General features: G+C 32.1%; 3 protein-coding genes across 10 annotated transcripts in view; all 3 read left to right on the top strand.

Annotated features, from left to right (window-relative positions):
* LOC114943489 (putative RNA methyltransferase CG11342) overlaps positions 1-4,661 on the top strand; it is a 41,717-nt gene extending 37,056 nt beyond the window's left edge. For 4 of the 5 annotated variants that reach the window (XM_029319122.2, XM_029319124.2, XM_029319125.2 and 1 more), the window contains 2 exons: positions 3,290-3,505; positions 4,116-4,661. In XM_029319122.2, coding sequence (XP_029174955.1) covers positions 3,290-3,505; positions 4,116-4,661 — 762 coding nt within the window. The other variant, XM_029319126.2, reaches the window with a different exon arrangement.
* A 218-nt stretch (positions 4,662-4,879) lies between these two features.
* Positions 4,880-7,426, top strand: LOC114943491 (BPTF-associated chromatin complex component 1). Of its 4 annotated transcripts, none has more exons than XM_029319127.2 (4): positions 4,880-5,066; positions 5,567-5,658; positions 6,325-6,423; positions 6,496-7,426. In XM_029319127.2, the coding sequence occupies exons 1-4, from the start codon at positions 4,956-4,958 to the stop codon at positions 6,782-6,784; spliced, it is 591 nt and encodes a 196-aa protein (XP_029174960.1). In that variant the 5' UTR covers positions 4,880-4,955; the 3' UTR covers positions 6,785-7,426. The 4 variants fall into 4 exon arrangements, with proteins under 4 accessions (XP_029174960.1, XP_029174962.1, XP_029174961.2 ...); XM_029319128.2 differs by lacking the exon at positions 4,880-5,066 and adding an exon at positions 5,089-5,217; XM_029319130.2 differs by lacking the exon at positions 4,880-5,066 and adding an exon at positions 5,329-5,370.
* A 50-nt stretch (positions 7,427-7,476) lies between these two features.
* On the top strand, positions 7,477-11,893 carry LOC114943486 (lysosomal dipeptide transporter MFSD1). The gene is made up of 7 exons (XM_029319118.2): positions 7,477-7,946; positions 8,977-9,253; positions 9,341-9,757; positions 9,958-10,269; positions 10,344-10,456; positions 10,552-10,790; positions 11,011-11,893. Exons 1-7 carry the CDS (start codon positions 7,805-7,807, stop codon positions 11,053-11,055), a joined length of 1,545 nt encoding a protein of 514 aa, XP_029174951.1. The 5' UTR covers positions 7,477-7,804; the 3' UTR covers positions 11,056-11,893.
* Positions 11,894-12,867: the final 974 nt, after the last annotated feature.

Here is a 12,867-nt window from a genome sequence, read left to right as displayed (position 1 = left end):
ACTAATCGCGATCGTGTCATTTATACGGCACGTGTGACGACACACGTGAGTTCATTGTCCCGTGTCGTGAGACGTTTCTACCGAACATTCTACATTTCGTAAGAATGCGCGCGAACAATACTAATCCATTTCGCATGTTCGCGTGTCAGCAATATATATTTGCGATATAATATTTTTATCGTACAACTTTTTATTTGACCGTCTTAGACGATACATTCCCTATATAAATTTTAAAAGATATATTTATGCCAAATTAATCTGCCAATTTTGTTATGAACATCCATGTATCTAGATGCATTTATTTGAAAAAAAGCATAGAGATCATTATTGTTTTCTCGTTTCTTTAATTTGTACACTGAAAAAAAATTGTTAACTTGACTAAATCTTTCAACTAAATATTATTTTGTAAATTGAACATATAGAAATATTTAAATTAAAATATAACATTAAATCTACTAATATGTACAATATATTTAAATACTGATACATGTTCAATTAACAAAATAATAATTTAGTTGAAAGGTTTAGTCAGATTAATAAATCATTTTTTTTTAGTATAGTAATAATTAGTACTCGAATAAATCCGAGATGCGCGACGACAATTGAGAAATTAAAATCTCTGATGGGTGATTTTTTTCAACTAACACGCATATACATGCATCTGTGACGCAAATGAGGCCATATCAGCGCCAATGTCACTGATGCAATCCACGCGCAGATGTATATACAGGCAGGTCATAATACTCGTTGCAATCGACAATATATAGAGAGACAGTCATTATATTCTCTCCCGCAAGAAATTCCGCGCTAAATCGCCATACAAGTCCGGAATTATTCGGCTAATTACCGTAATCGCGGACACGGGAGTAATTAGAGCCCGCATATACAACTACGATGATTACGATTAACGCTGACAAAATATATGATTGCGCAAGATAACGAGCAATTTCTTCACGAATCGGAGCACATAAAACAACGAGGGGCTCGCCTATCTGTTCTCACGAAGGCGCAAGGAGGCCTGAAATCCAGTCGCCTTCTTATAATCCGATAAATTCTACCGCGCCAGGTACATAAAAACACAATGTGGTAATATGTTGGTACATGTACATACAATCGTGAGCACATAACATGAGCTGCTCGCACGCGTGTGCCGTGCCCTCACGATCTCGGATTTAGCAATCTGTATACATGCCTCGAAAAGATTTGGCAACGAGAACGAAAGATCGATGGACCGCCTCCCTGTTGTGCCGCGTCGAATTCAATATTTACCGAATCTTCGCGGCGGAAAGTCGCCTTTTAAGAAGATTTATTATTGTCCTCTGTGTGATTCTTTACAAAAACATTTGTGAGGGTATACCTATAGACGGAAAAGCGATTTGCTGCTCGACGGATGCATGTTTTTTTTTTTCGGATTATCTGCTTGCTCTCTTTGTTGGACATTGGCAAACTAATAAATAGAGGAACGAAACGGATCAAGGATAAATCGCAAAAGTGACACAAGTCTACTTGTAAAGATTAGAAATCTTAATACGATGTTTTTCTAAATGTATATTTTGGAATTAAAGAAATATTCTTTATAATATATATTTTTAATAATAATAATTTTCTCTCGATACACAAAAATTTTAATCCACTGAAAAAAATCCATGTAATACTACTTTTACATGGAAACTTGTTCAAAACTGGAAAAATTACTTAATTATTACTGTCATTAAAATAAAATATAATATTGGTAAAATTTCTATTTTTATGCAAAAATCACATTTATACATTACTAGCATTTATGTGCAATTCCATGTTCAGTAGAATATTTTCAATCCTGAAATATATAAAAAATATATTTTATATTACATATAATCTGTAAGTAATCCTCCATAGGGATAACAATATTGCATTATTATGATGGATTGAAAAAGAACTCAGCATAATCATGTAATTTCACACAAATATCTTTTTCAGTGTCTTTCATCTACACGAACCCATACAGCACCGATAGATTGCAAAAACATTACAACAATCTTTCACCGTAATATTGCAATATTGCAAATTCACTGCAAAATGTTGCTACATCATTGCTGTTGAATTGCAGCAATGTTAAAATGTCCGCTTTTTGGAAGATTGCAACAAAATATTACAACAATATTGCAATATGTTATGAGTTTGCAATAATGCATTGTTATTGCAACCATAAACTAATGTTGCATATACAGGTATATAAATGTAAATAAATCATTAATGAAAATACGTTGTAGTTAATTTATATATATATTACAATATATAAATTATAGAATTTGGATTACATGCAATATTTCCGAAATATTAATGTCATGTTGCTACAAGTGTGCTGGAATTTTGTGCACTTATATATCTCTGCAATGTCTTTATAATGTTGCATTGCAACTTGCAACATTGCAACATTGCTGCAATATAATTGCAATAATCTGTGCTGTATGGGAAGCTTCTCAATCTTTAATAATGGATAAAATAAGAATATTAGTGTTTTATACAAAATAATTTTTTATTATATTAAATTATTTTAATTTTCTCTATATATTTACTCTATTTTTTAACATCTTGTTTAGCTTCGATAATTTCTTCAGTATTTCTTGAATATTGCTTTTCGATTTTTTTAGAGTCGTCAATGACAGATTATTCACAGCTAAAATAATTCATCGATAATTTTCCACGCTTCGTCGTCTCAATCGAAGGTTATGATTATTTAGGTCGCGGACACCAACGAATTAACGTTCAATTCTTCCGCTCTTGGTCCCCCTGACCTTCTCTCACAGTTTCTGTTCTCTTTTTTCCCCTCTTTCTCTCTCCTTCTTTAATACTCTCCGCCTCTTTGTCGCTTGTTAACGTTGTCATTGCCATCGTCACCCACAATCATATACATACATATATACTATTGCAGTATGATACGCAACATTGTACCACATTTGTGTCATACATTGAGAAAAAAATGAATTGTGATAAAAATTTTTTCACATTAAATATCTTAATTTTTTAAATCACAGATGTGTCCTAAAATTTCTGTGGATTTTTTTCTATATCTTATACACTCAAAAATAAAAAATTATTTTAATTTCATTATTTATTTCTAAAATGATACGTGTACATACAATATGTTTCTTTTTTTAGCAAACAAATTTTAATATTAAAATAGATTGATCTATATGAATGTAATAGATTAAGTAGATCATATTAGGAGTAATTTTTAATCGTATTTATATTTATATAAGTAAAAAAATCACACGCGATATTCTATATAATATTTGTTGTGTTTCAGATTGTTTTCTCTTTTAAATGCACAATGAGCGACGACGGGAATAGCGGCGAGAAAACGGATCCGGGCGCTATCAGACACGGGAACTTTATGAATTATTACCAATTCCATCCTGCGGAAGAGCGCGTGCGGCAACTTCCGGGTGGCGTGTGGCAGCGGCGACGGGACGCTCATCCGGCCCGGAAATACGCGGGTCTAGACGTCGGCTGTAACGCCGGGGTAAGAACGGCACAGCTGTCATGTCGGGGTCGGACGTCCAAAACGGGATGAGACTTGGCCTTCGTGATCCGAAACTACAAACGGCGCGTCTAATTTTGAGTCGGGCAGTTATCCCTTTTCAGGTACCGACCGCGCGCCATCCGCTTCCGGAATTCGTATTCTTTGTCCTTTTTCTTACAAATTTCCTGTACGTGTGTTCGTTCTTCTCTCTGCCTCTATTAAAGCTAACGCGTTTTCCTAATTATACGGATTGCTGTGCTCGCAAATGTCGCACGTTTCCTTTTAACCGGAGATTATTTTTGGATAATTGGAGAAATCATATTAAGAAGACGTGACATTGACTAATCTAATTACTATTTTAAATTGAAATAAGATCGAATTATTTTATATATAAACCATCAATTTATTATGCAATAGTTTATCTTAACGCAAAAATCAATCTAATTTAATTAATAATGACAATTTATAAAATTGCAAAAAATTTGCACGCAATTTTTTCTCAGTCAAAATATATGACTTTCTAAATTCGACCCTCACTGTAGTGACTCTAAAAGAATTCACTTAAATATCTTGCATATTTAGATTAATTCTACTCTCGGTGTTTTTACAGAATCTCACATACATGTTATACGACTTCCTCGAGAAGTCTATATCCCAGGATCGTCCCGAGATCTCTTTAATCGGGGTGGATCTCGATCCGATTTTGATCGAGAGAGCGCGCGAGAGCAATCCACATCCGGATCGTCTGACCTTCGAGTGTCTGGACTTTTTGTCCGATGATTGCGGCGAGACTTTGAGGAGGCATCTGGCGCAACTTCACAAGACGCGATTCGACGTGGTGTTTTGCTTCTCGATCACTATGTGGATTCATCTGAATCACGGCGATGAGGGTCTGGAGGAATTTCTACGAAAAGCTTGCGATCTGTCGGAAATGATCGTCGTCGAGCCGCAACCTTGGAAGTGTTACAGAAACGCGTCGAGAAGGCTGCGAAGAGTGAAATCGGAGGACTTTCCGCTGTTGAAGGAACTAAAGTACACCGGCGATCCGACGCAGCATATAGAGGACATTTTGACAAGGCTGTGCGATTTTCGAAAAGTCACCATCACCGCGTGTAACGATTGGGGACGCACGCTTTTGATTTACGAAAGAAAATAACGATCTCTCCTTTTTGGAGACTCAAAAAACTTAGAGGCTTTAAAAAACGAGTTGCTACATTTATATTACGTTATAATTAAAAAAGATTAATACGAGATTTAGTAAAGAAAAAGGTAAAACAAAATTTAATTCGTATATAAATGTATTATAAACGAGATGTATGTTTTAAGATTTCCAAAAAGGAACATATTAATCTCGATTTTTAAATATTAAGATATAATGAATAAATAATAACAGAGACAAGGTGTGTCGGTAAAACAGAAAAAAAATTAGAGAACGTAGTTCACAAAAGAGATGAGAGATGGTGCTAACGAATTCGCCGCCATGTCACAGTCGTCTCAGAACGCTCGTACTCGAAAACTAACAACAAACAACAATAATAACAACATGAACTCTGCGAGCAAAGTGAGTATAAAAGTTATTATCGATGATTCCGGTTAGGTTCTTTGTATTTTGTGCTTCGAATCTCTTGTGAGTCGTGCACAATGAAGCGTTATAAGGTTGCGAAAAATCTCCAATGGTTATCTCGGTATCAGAATTCAGTTTTTCTTCAAAGTTATGTTGAAAAATTTTGTTTGATTTATTCTTTAATATACTTTTGTGAAAAAATATTTTAATTAATACACTAGATATTCGTGTGGAGATTGCATTGTATTTAAAATATATTACAGATTATAGAAGAAAAATAAACAATATACAGTGTCATCAGGTTAAGATTCTGTTTACTGGTTTTTTAAATAATTTTTTTCTTCCTATTTATGTGTTGTTATATCTGGTTACAATTATGATTAGTAAGAAAGAGAACGTTCGAAAAATTAACAGACAGCTTTACGTAGCTTTTAGTTATAACATTGCAGTATTAACCATAATATAATGAATAAAAATAACAAGTAATTTGCTTTTAGGTGGGTGAAATCTTCACTGCAGCTGGTGTCGCCTTCAACAAGCTGGGTGAACTCACAATGCAGCTGCATCCAACTTCAGATTCGCTAGCAGGGTATGTTAAATATCAAAAATATGATCGCGACCTATAAGATAGAATATTGTTTAGTAATAGAAAAGTATAAATTTTTAATCAATAAGCAAGAATCACATAAAAAATTTGTAGTTTTTGTCATGATTATCATGGCAATTTATAGTGCAGAATAATTTTTTGGTTGTGTACATCAAACTTTTATTTGAAGATGGCAAAAGATAGGAAGTAATGATTCAGTATAAAATTTACAAAAAACAAGATGTCTTGTGTTAATTTAGCAGTACTTAAATACTGCTTTCATTATAATTTTTACAATTTAAATTTGAAAATTAATTATAAATGTTTATGAGACTAAACGAGGAAGTATAATTAAATCAAAAAATTTTTAAAAAAACATTTTTTTTTTGGAGTTTTTAGCTTTTTCATTAATTCTATAGATTATGATTACATGATTGAATGTATTTTTGTAATATTTAAAAAATTAATTTAAACTCGCTCTTTCCCATTTAAACAATTAGTGTTGATTATTATATTGCATAAATAGGTTATTTTTTCAAAGTATCCAAAATCATCACAAAGTAGCTTTTTCTTGTTTCCAACAAATTTGCAGTGTACACCATCAGAGTATTATTCTGTATTATTACAAGTCCCATGCTCTTTTCATAATTTGTCCCCCTCGATGCGTAGTAAATGGACTGAGGAGGACATTGAGATGCTCCGTCACTCAGTAAGGGCTTTCAGCGAAGAATTGAACAAAATAAGTGAACACATCAAGAGTCGAACGGTGTAAGTTTTCAAAGGCTGCCATTGAGGCAGTCAGCCCGAATTTTACAGCAAACGTATTGCTCTCTTTTCCAGTTCTCAGATACGAACTACCTTGAAGAAGAAAGCATTCGAAGAAGCCGGAATATCCGTTAGACAACAACAGATGCTTCCTCAGCAGACACAACAATCAACATTAGTTCAGCAACAGGTCGTTAAGCAACAGTCCACATCCGGAAATCAAAGTTTGATAGGAAAATCGGCGGATGTGACGCTCAATATGTTGAACGCACCTGAAACGGAAGTGGATGTAGAAGGACTTCCCGAGGAATGTCAAGTAAAACTTGAATTCGAAGAAGGCGCTACCGAGGAAGTTACTGGTTAACTTATCGCCTAAGTTAACTGAGTAAACTAAGCTAAGGACTTGACGATACAAAGTTTTCTATCATCTAATTGTTCATTGATCGTTCGAATTTTAACTAGTTTTAAGCATCTTGATCGCATATAAGCTCATAAGTTACCTTTTTACAACAAATGTATGAAACTAATTTAATACCATATCGTTTTCGTATGAGCTTGAAAAAGATATTTGGATTTTCAATTTTTATTTGCAAAATGTATACTAGTTTATTTTTGACTATAATTTTTATAGCGCACTAACGCAGTATTGCTAGTGTACATATAGATTAACAAATACATATAGATTAGTGTGTAATTTTTATTATAGGAAGTTTATCTTTTATTTGAGGAAATAAGCATAGTTTACAACATTCAGAAAAGTATAATGGAACTGCAATAATCGTAAAATATGATTCTTTATGGATAGAGATATTTTACAAAATTTATTTACATATTTATTTTTCTGTTTCTATTAAAATGCTCTATCAAAAATTTAAGTAATATATACGTATATCAATGCTATTGAGCAATAATAATAAGTTTAAAAAATTGTGAGATTTTTATAGTTGTGTAACGTCGAAATATTTTTGCTTTAAAAATTTATATGCAATAAATTGTATTTTTTTAATGTTTTTTTTCTTTATCATAAAAAAAACACTAGTGTAAGAAAAATTAATAGTTATTTCGTTTCGTGCCGTTGGTATGCGCCTCTCTAGGGACTCTATCGCGCGCAGCTGATTCTCGGGTGGGATGGGATGCTGGATGACACATAAGCGCGTCGCCTAACAGATTAATCAACAATGGTATTCGGTTGCTGCGGGATGCGCTCGGAATAGTTTATCGGCATCGTTTCTCGTTCGTGTAATCGTGCGATGTGAAAAGAAGGGAAACGAGACCACTGCGCGTCCCGCAAGACACCAGATTGTTTGAATTCGACTTTGACATAACGTGTAAGTTCTGATCTGATATTCGACGACAACAAAGCAGCAGACCATAACAACGAGGCATGGAGGGAGGCGTAGCGGAAAATTCTATTAGTACCGAGATGGATAGGTCCGAGGACGAGATAGCCCTGCAAGGATGTTGCAGCCCCAAGAAAATGCCATACCGATTTTTGGGCCTGGCGCTTATGTGTCTACTCGGATTCGGTATGAACTTCGCGAATCCGTTGTTTACGCATTGTTTTATCTGTCATCGTATAGCTGAAATGGTGTCACTGTCAAAAGAGCGAATTGCTATCGCGACGATAACAAGACACATTGAATATTTTGTTTACTTTCGCTAGATTGCATGTCGCGTTTCAAATCTGTTTGTCTCTTGCGTTCTCTTGTATTCTTATATTACCTGACATATCTTTATTTAAAGATGCATTTTATTCTGAACAAAATTGTCTAATTCTTGAGTTTTATTTGAGCAATATTATACATTTTTTAAAATTGAATTTTATATGTAACATTTAATATTAAGATTTATAATATTTGATATATAGGTAGGGATAGGCACATTATGTTTTCAGTATAATAGTATAATGTATAAAAAATTGTTTTAAACATTAGTTTTAATAGTTATGCATAGTACACACTTAATATTATTTTAACTATTAAATTACTACATAACTATTAAAATTAATGCTTTAATTTTTTACACATTATGCTCAAAGCATAAAGTATCTATCGCTACATATGGGAACATATTGTAGATAGAAAAAGAAACGTAATAAATAAGTAATAGTTATTTGATATATTCTGTTTGTCTTTTTGTACATTTATAAAAAAAAATTAGTTGCAATTTAATAGCCAAAATTAAAAATAGAGCGAGAAACAAACAATAAAAAAAAATTAGGTGAATGGAATTGTTTGCATCTATTTTGTTTTCTTGCTATTAATTAGAGAAAAATTTGACACTGTTTAGATAAGACGTATCATGAATACTGTCTTTGTATGGTTTATCACGTTTCTTTTTTCAATGTTTGCCATATGTTATGTAAATGATATTAGAATCTATGACGCATAATGGAATTATGCAAATGTTATAATACCTACATTTAATGAACTTTAACTTTTAGTAAATTTTAATTTATTTAATCATAGAAGTGTATAAATTTCTTTTAAAAAATGTGTTTTTTTACAAAATTATATTCTAGCAAATATTTCAATTGATATATATCTTCTATTTCAGGATCGTACTTTTGTTTTGATAATCCTGGAGCACTGCAGGACAATTTTAAAACTGACTTACATATGTCAACTAGCACATTTGTTTTGCTATATTCCATATATTCCTGGCCGAATGTCATTCTCTGCTTCATTGGTGGATTTTTGTTGGACAGTGTCTTTGGAATTCGGCTAGGTACTGTGATATATATGGGACTTACATTAATTGGTCAAATTATTTTTGCAACTGGTGCTATGGTTGATACTTTTTGGCTAATGATGCTCGGCCGATTTGTCTTTGGGTATGTATCTGTTTAAGTATTACAATTATTATGCATCCTTTTATAAATTATAGAATGGAAAACTATTTCTTTCTTTTTCTTTCCCAGAATCGGCGCAGAGTCGTTAGCAGTTGCCCAAAACAGTTATGCAGTTCTGTGGTTCAAAGGTAAAGAATTAAACATGGTGTTTGGACTGCAGTTAAGCTTCGCGCGAGTAGGATCGACCGTGAACTTCTTGGTAATGGAGCCAGTATACAATTATGTATCTAAATATTACAAGGGCCCAGAGTGCATCGGCATAGTTCTCTTCCTCGCTGCTGGAACTTGCGTAATGTCGATGATATGCGCGTGTATATTAGCCTTTATGGACAAACGCGCCGAGAGACTGCTCCGACGAGGAGAGGGACAAGAACCGCAAGTCGTTAGTTTGAAAGACGTGAAGGATTTCAAGCCGATCTTTTGGTTGATTGCGCTCATTTGCATTGCTTATTATGTTGCGATATTTCCCTTTATCGCATTAGGAAAGTAAGTGAATAATAAACAAATATATTTTCAAATAACATTAATCAAGCGTATAAAATATTTTTTAGAACAATGTCGATAACGATATTATATTACTCGATTCATTTTATTCCGAGTAGGAGTTAACTCTTGCTCGACTTTTTATTTATAAATTTACATATTAGAAAAATAATTAATAATTTGTTAATTTTCTCTCTCTTCAGAGTATTTTTCGAACGGAAATACAAATTCGATCCATCTGCTGCAAACACGGTGAATTCTCTCGTTTATTCAATATCGGCGATAGCATCACCTCTTCTGGGTTACTTAGTAGATAGAATAGGAAAAAACGTATCATGGGTGTTCATTAGTATTTGTGTGACTATCCTTGCACATGGATTGCTTGCTTTTACTTATTTGAATCCCTATGTGTGTATGGTTCTTATGGGATTGGCGTATTCCATGCTTGCTAGCAGTTTATGGCCTTTAATCGCTCTTGTTACACCAGAGCATCAACTTGGTACTGCTTATGGAATGTAAGTATATTTATCGTTATGGAATAATACTTAATGATAAAGAAAATATTTATGTATAATCTGTTCTCTTATAGAGCACAAGCTGTACAAAACTTAGGTCTTGCTGTAGTATCCATTGTAGCTGGCATAATTGTCGACAAAGGAGGGTATTTAATGCTCGAAATGTTCTTCCTGGGTTGGCTTTGGAGTGAGTATTTTTTGGGAATTTGAAATTCGAATAGTCCGCGCACGTTTTCATATATTGTAAGTTGTAACGCAAAATTTGTTACATGTTGCAATCAGTTTCGTTGATAACCGCTGGTGCGATCTGGGTGTCGGACACAGCAACAAGTGGTGGTTATCTCAACATGACACCAGGACAAAGAGAACGATATGAAACACTTCGATGTACGCCTGAGAGTCTGGAGCGAGAAAAATTATTGTCGTCTGAATGTACATCGGATTTCTCAGCAGACAGTCTTATGCAACCACAATCTGATATCAGTATACGAAACCGTTATTTGTCTCGTATTGGTGCAATGGTAAATCTATTTGAAGATATTAAGATGTTATACACACAGAGATAACTTTTAAGATAATTTTTAAAAAGAATACGATACTATATATAATGTTATTTTGTCAGTATTATTTAATATTGCAAAAAGTAGATTTTTCTTGCGTTATTAATATCATATAACTAATTGATAAGGAATTAAAAATATGAATTTTAATTTTAATATTAATAATCTTTTTAAATTCCAGGTGCCACCACATGCAGTAACGCCGATTCATCGAGCATTACGATGATACGCATGATCTAGTTGCAAATTTATGATATAAATAGGTACGTAAAAGAGTTTTTAAAATCTCGTTAAAGTGTCTGCTCACTGTGTCTTCCTATTATACACAGCTTGATCTGTGATAATTTCGTAACGCAATTTTTAAGTCGAAATTCTGTTTATACAATATCTCGAAAATTTTTTAAATCAAAATTGACTTATATATATATTTTACATGAAACTTTGACATATTTTACACGAAACTTAATGACTATGTGTGTACAGTTACCAATTAATATTAACAATTCACGAGTCATTTTTTATCTTTAGTTTTATTAATGTTAAAAACAAGCGTTACGGGATTACTTAATTCGTAAGGTAATGTAACATATATCTTATCGTGTGTAATATATCTTGATGTAATATTGTAATAAATAAATGTTCGCGATCTCTTCGATTATCCTTTTTCTTTTTTTTTTTTTTTTATTTTAATTATATTTTAATAAAATAGATAGTGAATTGTATCGATTTTCCGTTATCTCAACTGTTATTTCGCATATTTTGTAATGTTTTGCGCAGTCTTTGAAAATATTTAACAATAAAAGTCTGGCTGAATATTTCGTGATTTTAAATATATTCTGCGTGACATATACAATATGATAAAAAGATATGCACATATTGCCAGCATTAAATCGGTGATAAAATTTAATCTATTATTAGCCAAAGAGAGCAGACATAATGTGAAAACTTTGTCTTTTTTAAAGCTAATTTTTACTTTATTTTTTTAATACTTAAAACACTACTATATATTTATGTGAATTGTTCAATGCATTTGTAACGACGAATAAAATATATATATATATATATATATATATATATAATTTATTCCAAGAATTTTTATTCATACTCTTTGAAACATTTCAATTAACTGCATATTAAATTAATTAATGAAAAATAAAACATGATATTCCTAAACTGCCACTTCCTTTTCAACTATAATAAATATTTTATCCAATTTCAGTAAACAATTATATATATGTAATTTTATAATCTTATTTATAAAACTCTGTAAAAAACATTGAAATAATAATTATATGTATAAATAATAATTATTGGCAAAGCTAAATTCCTAATCTTAAATTTTTCAAGAATTTGTAAAGAAATAGATTTCTTGTATATTATTTTTACTTGAATAATTTTTTACAGAAAAATGTAATATTAACGTTACATTTTTAAGTATTAAAAAAATAATTGAATATATTTTTAGAAAAGTGTTTAAAAAGATAAATTATTTGCTCCGATATATATTAGCTGCATTTTGAAATTACTGTCAGTATGTTATCATTGTCTGACATTTGATGAACAAAAATGACATACTGACAGTCATGGGCGCCGCAAGATGGGTGTAAGGCGGTGCATTTGCACCCTCCTGGCTCTGTTTTATAAAATAAATGGGGAAGCAACAGAGAAAATATTTAGTAAAAAAATCATGTAATATAGAATAATATCGATTATAATTTTTTTAATTGAACAAAAATGTGATGGTTAAATATAACTATTTGCAATTGTGAAACTGCAATTCTTAACTATATTAACAGATCTGCAATATAAAAATTAGAATTTTTCAATTATTAATGCATCTTTATTAAGATTCAATAAATAACATAAATGATGTTAACAATAATATAATTATAAACTGGGAAAAAAACTGTTTTTCCAGTGTATCCTCTTTTGGGTGCACCTTCCTAAAAATCATTCTGCCGGCGCCCATGCTGACAGTAAATTACGAAACACAGCTATTGCATACAGGTGGTCTCTATTATAAAACGCGGCATCTGAT

This window comes from Nylanderia fulva, unplaced genomic scaffold (genome assembly GCF_048542155.1).
Source record: "Nylanderia fulva isolate GAGA-0341 unplaced genomic scaffold, ASM4854215v1 Scaffold8, whole genome shotgun sequence".
Classification (NCBI taxonomy): Eukaryota; Metazoa; Arthropoda; class Insecta; order Hymenoptera; family Formicidae; genus Nylanderia; species Nylanderia fulva.
This window is presented reverse-complemented; position numbering and strand designations above follow the sequence as displayed.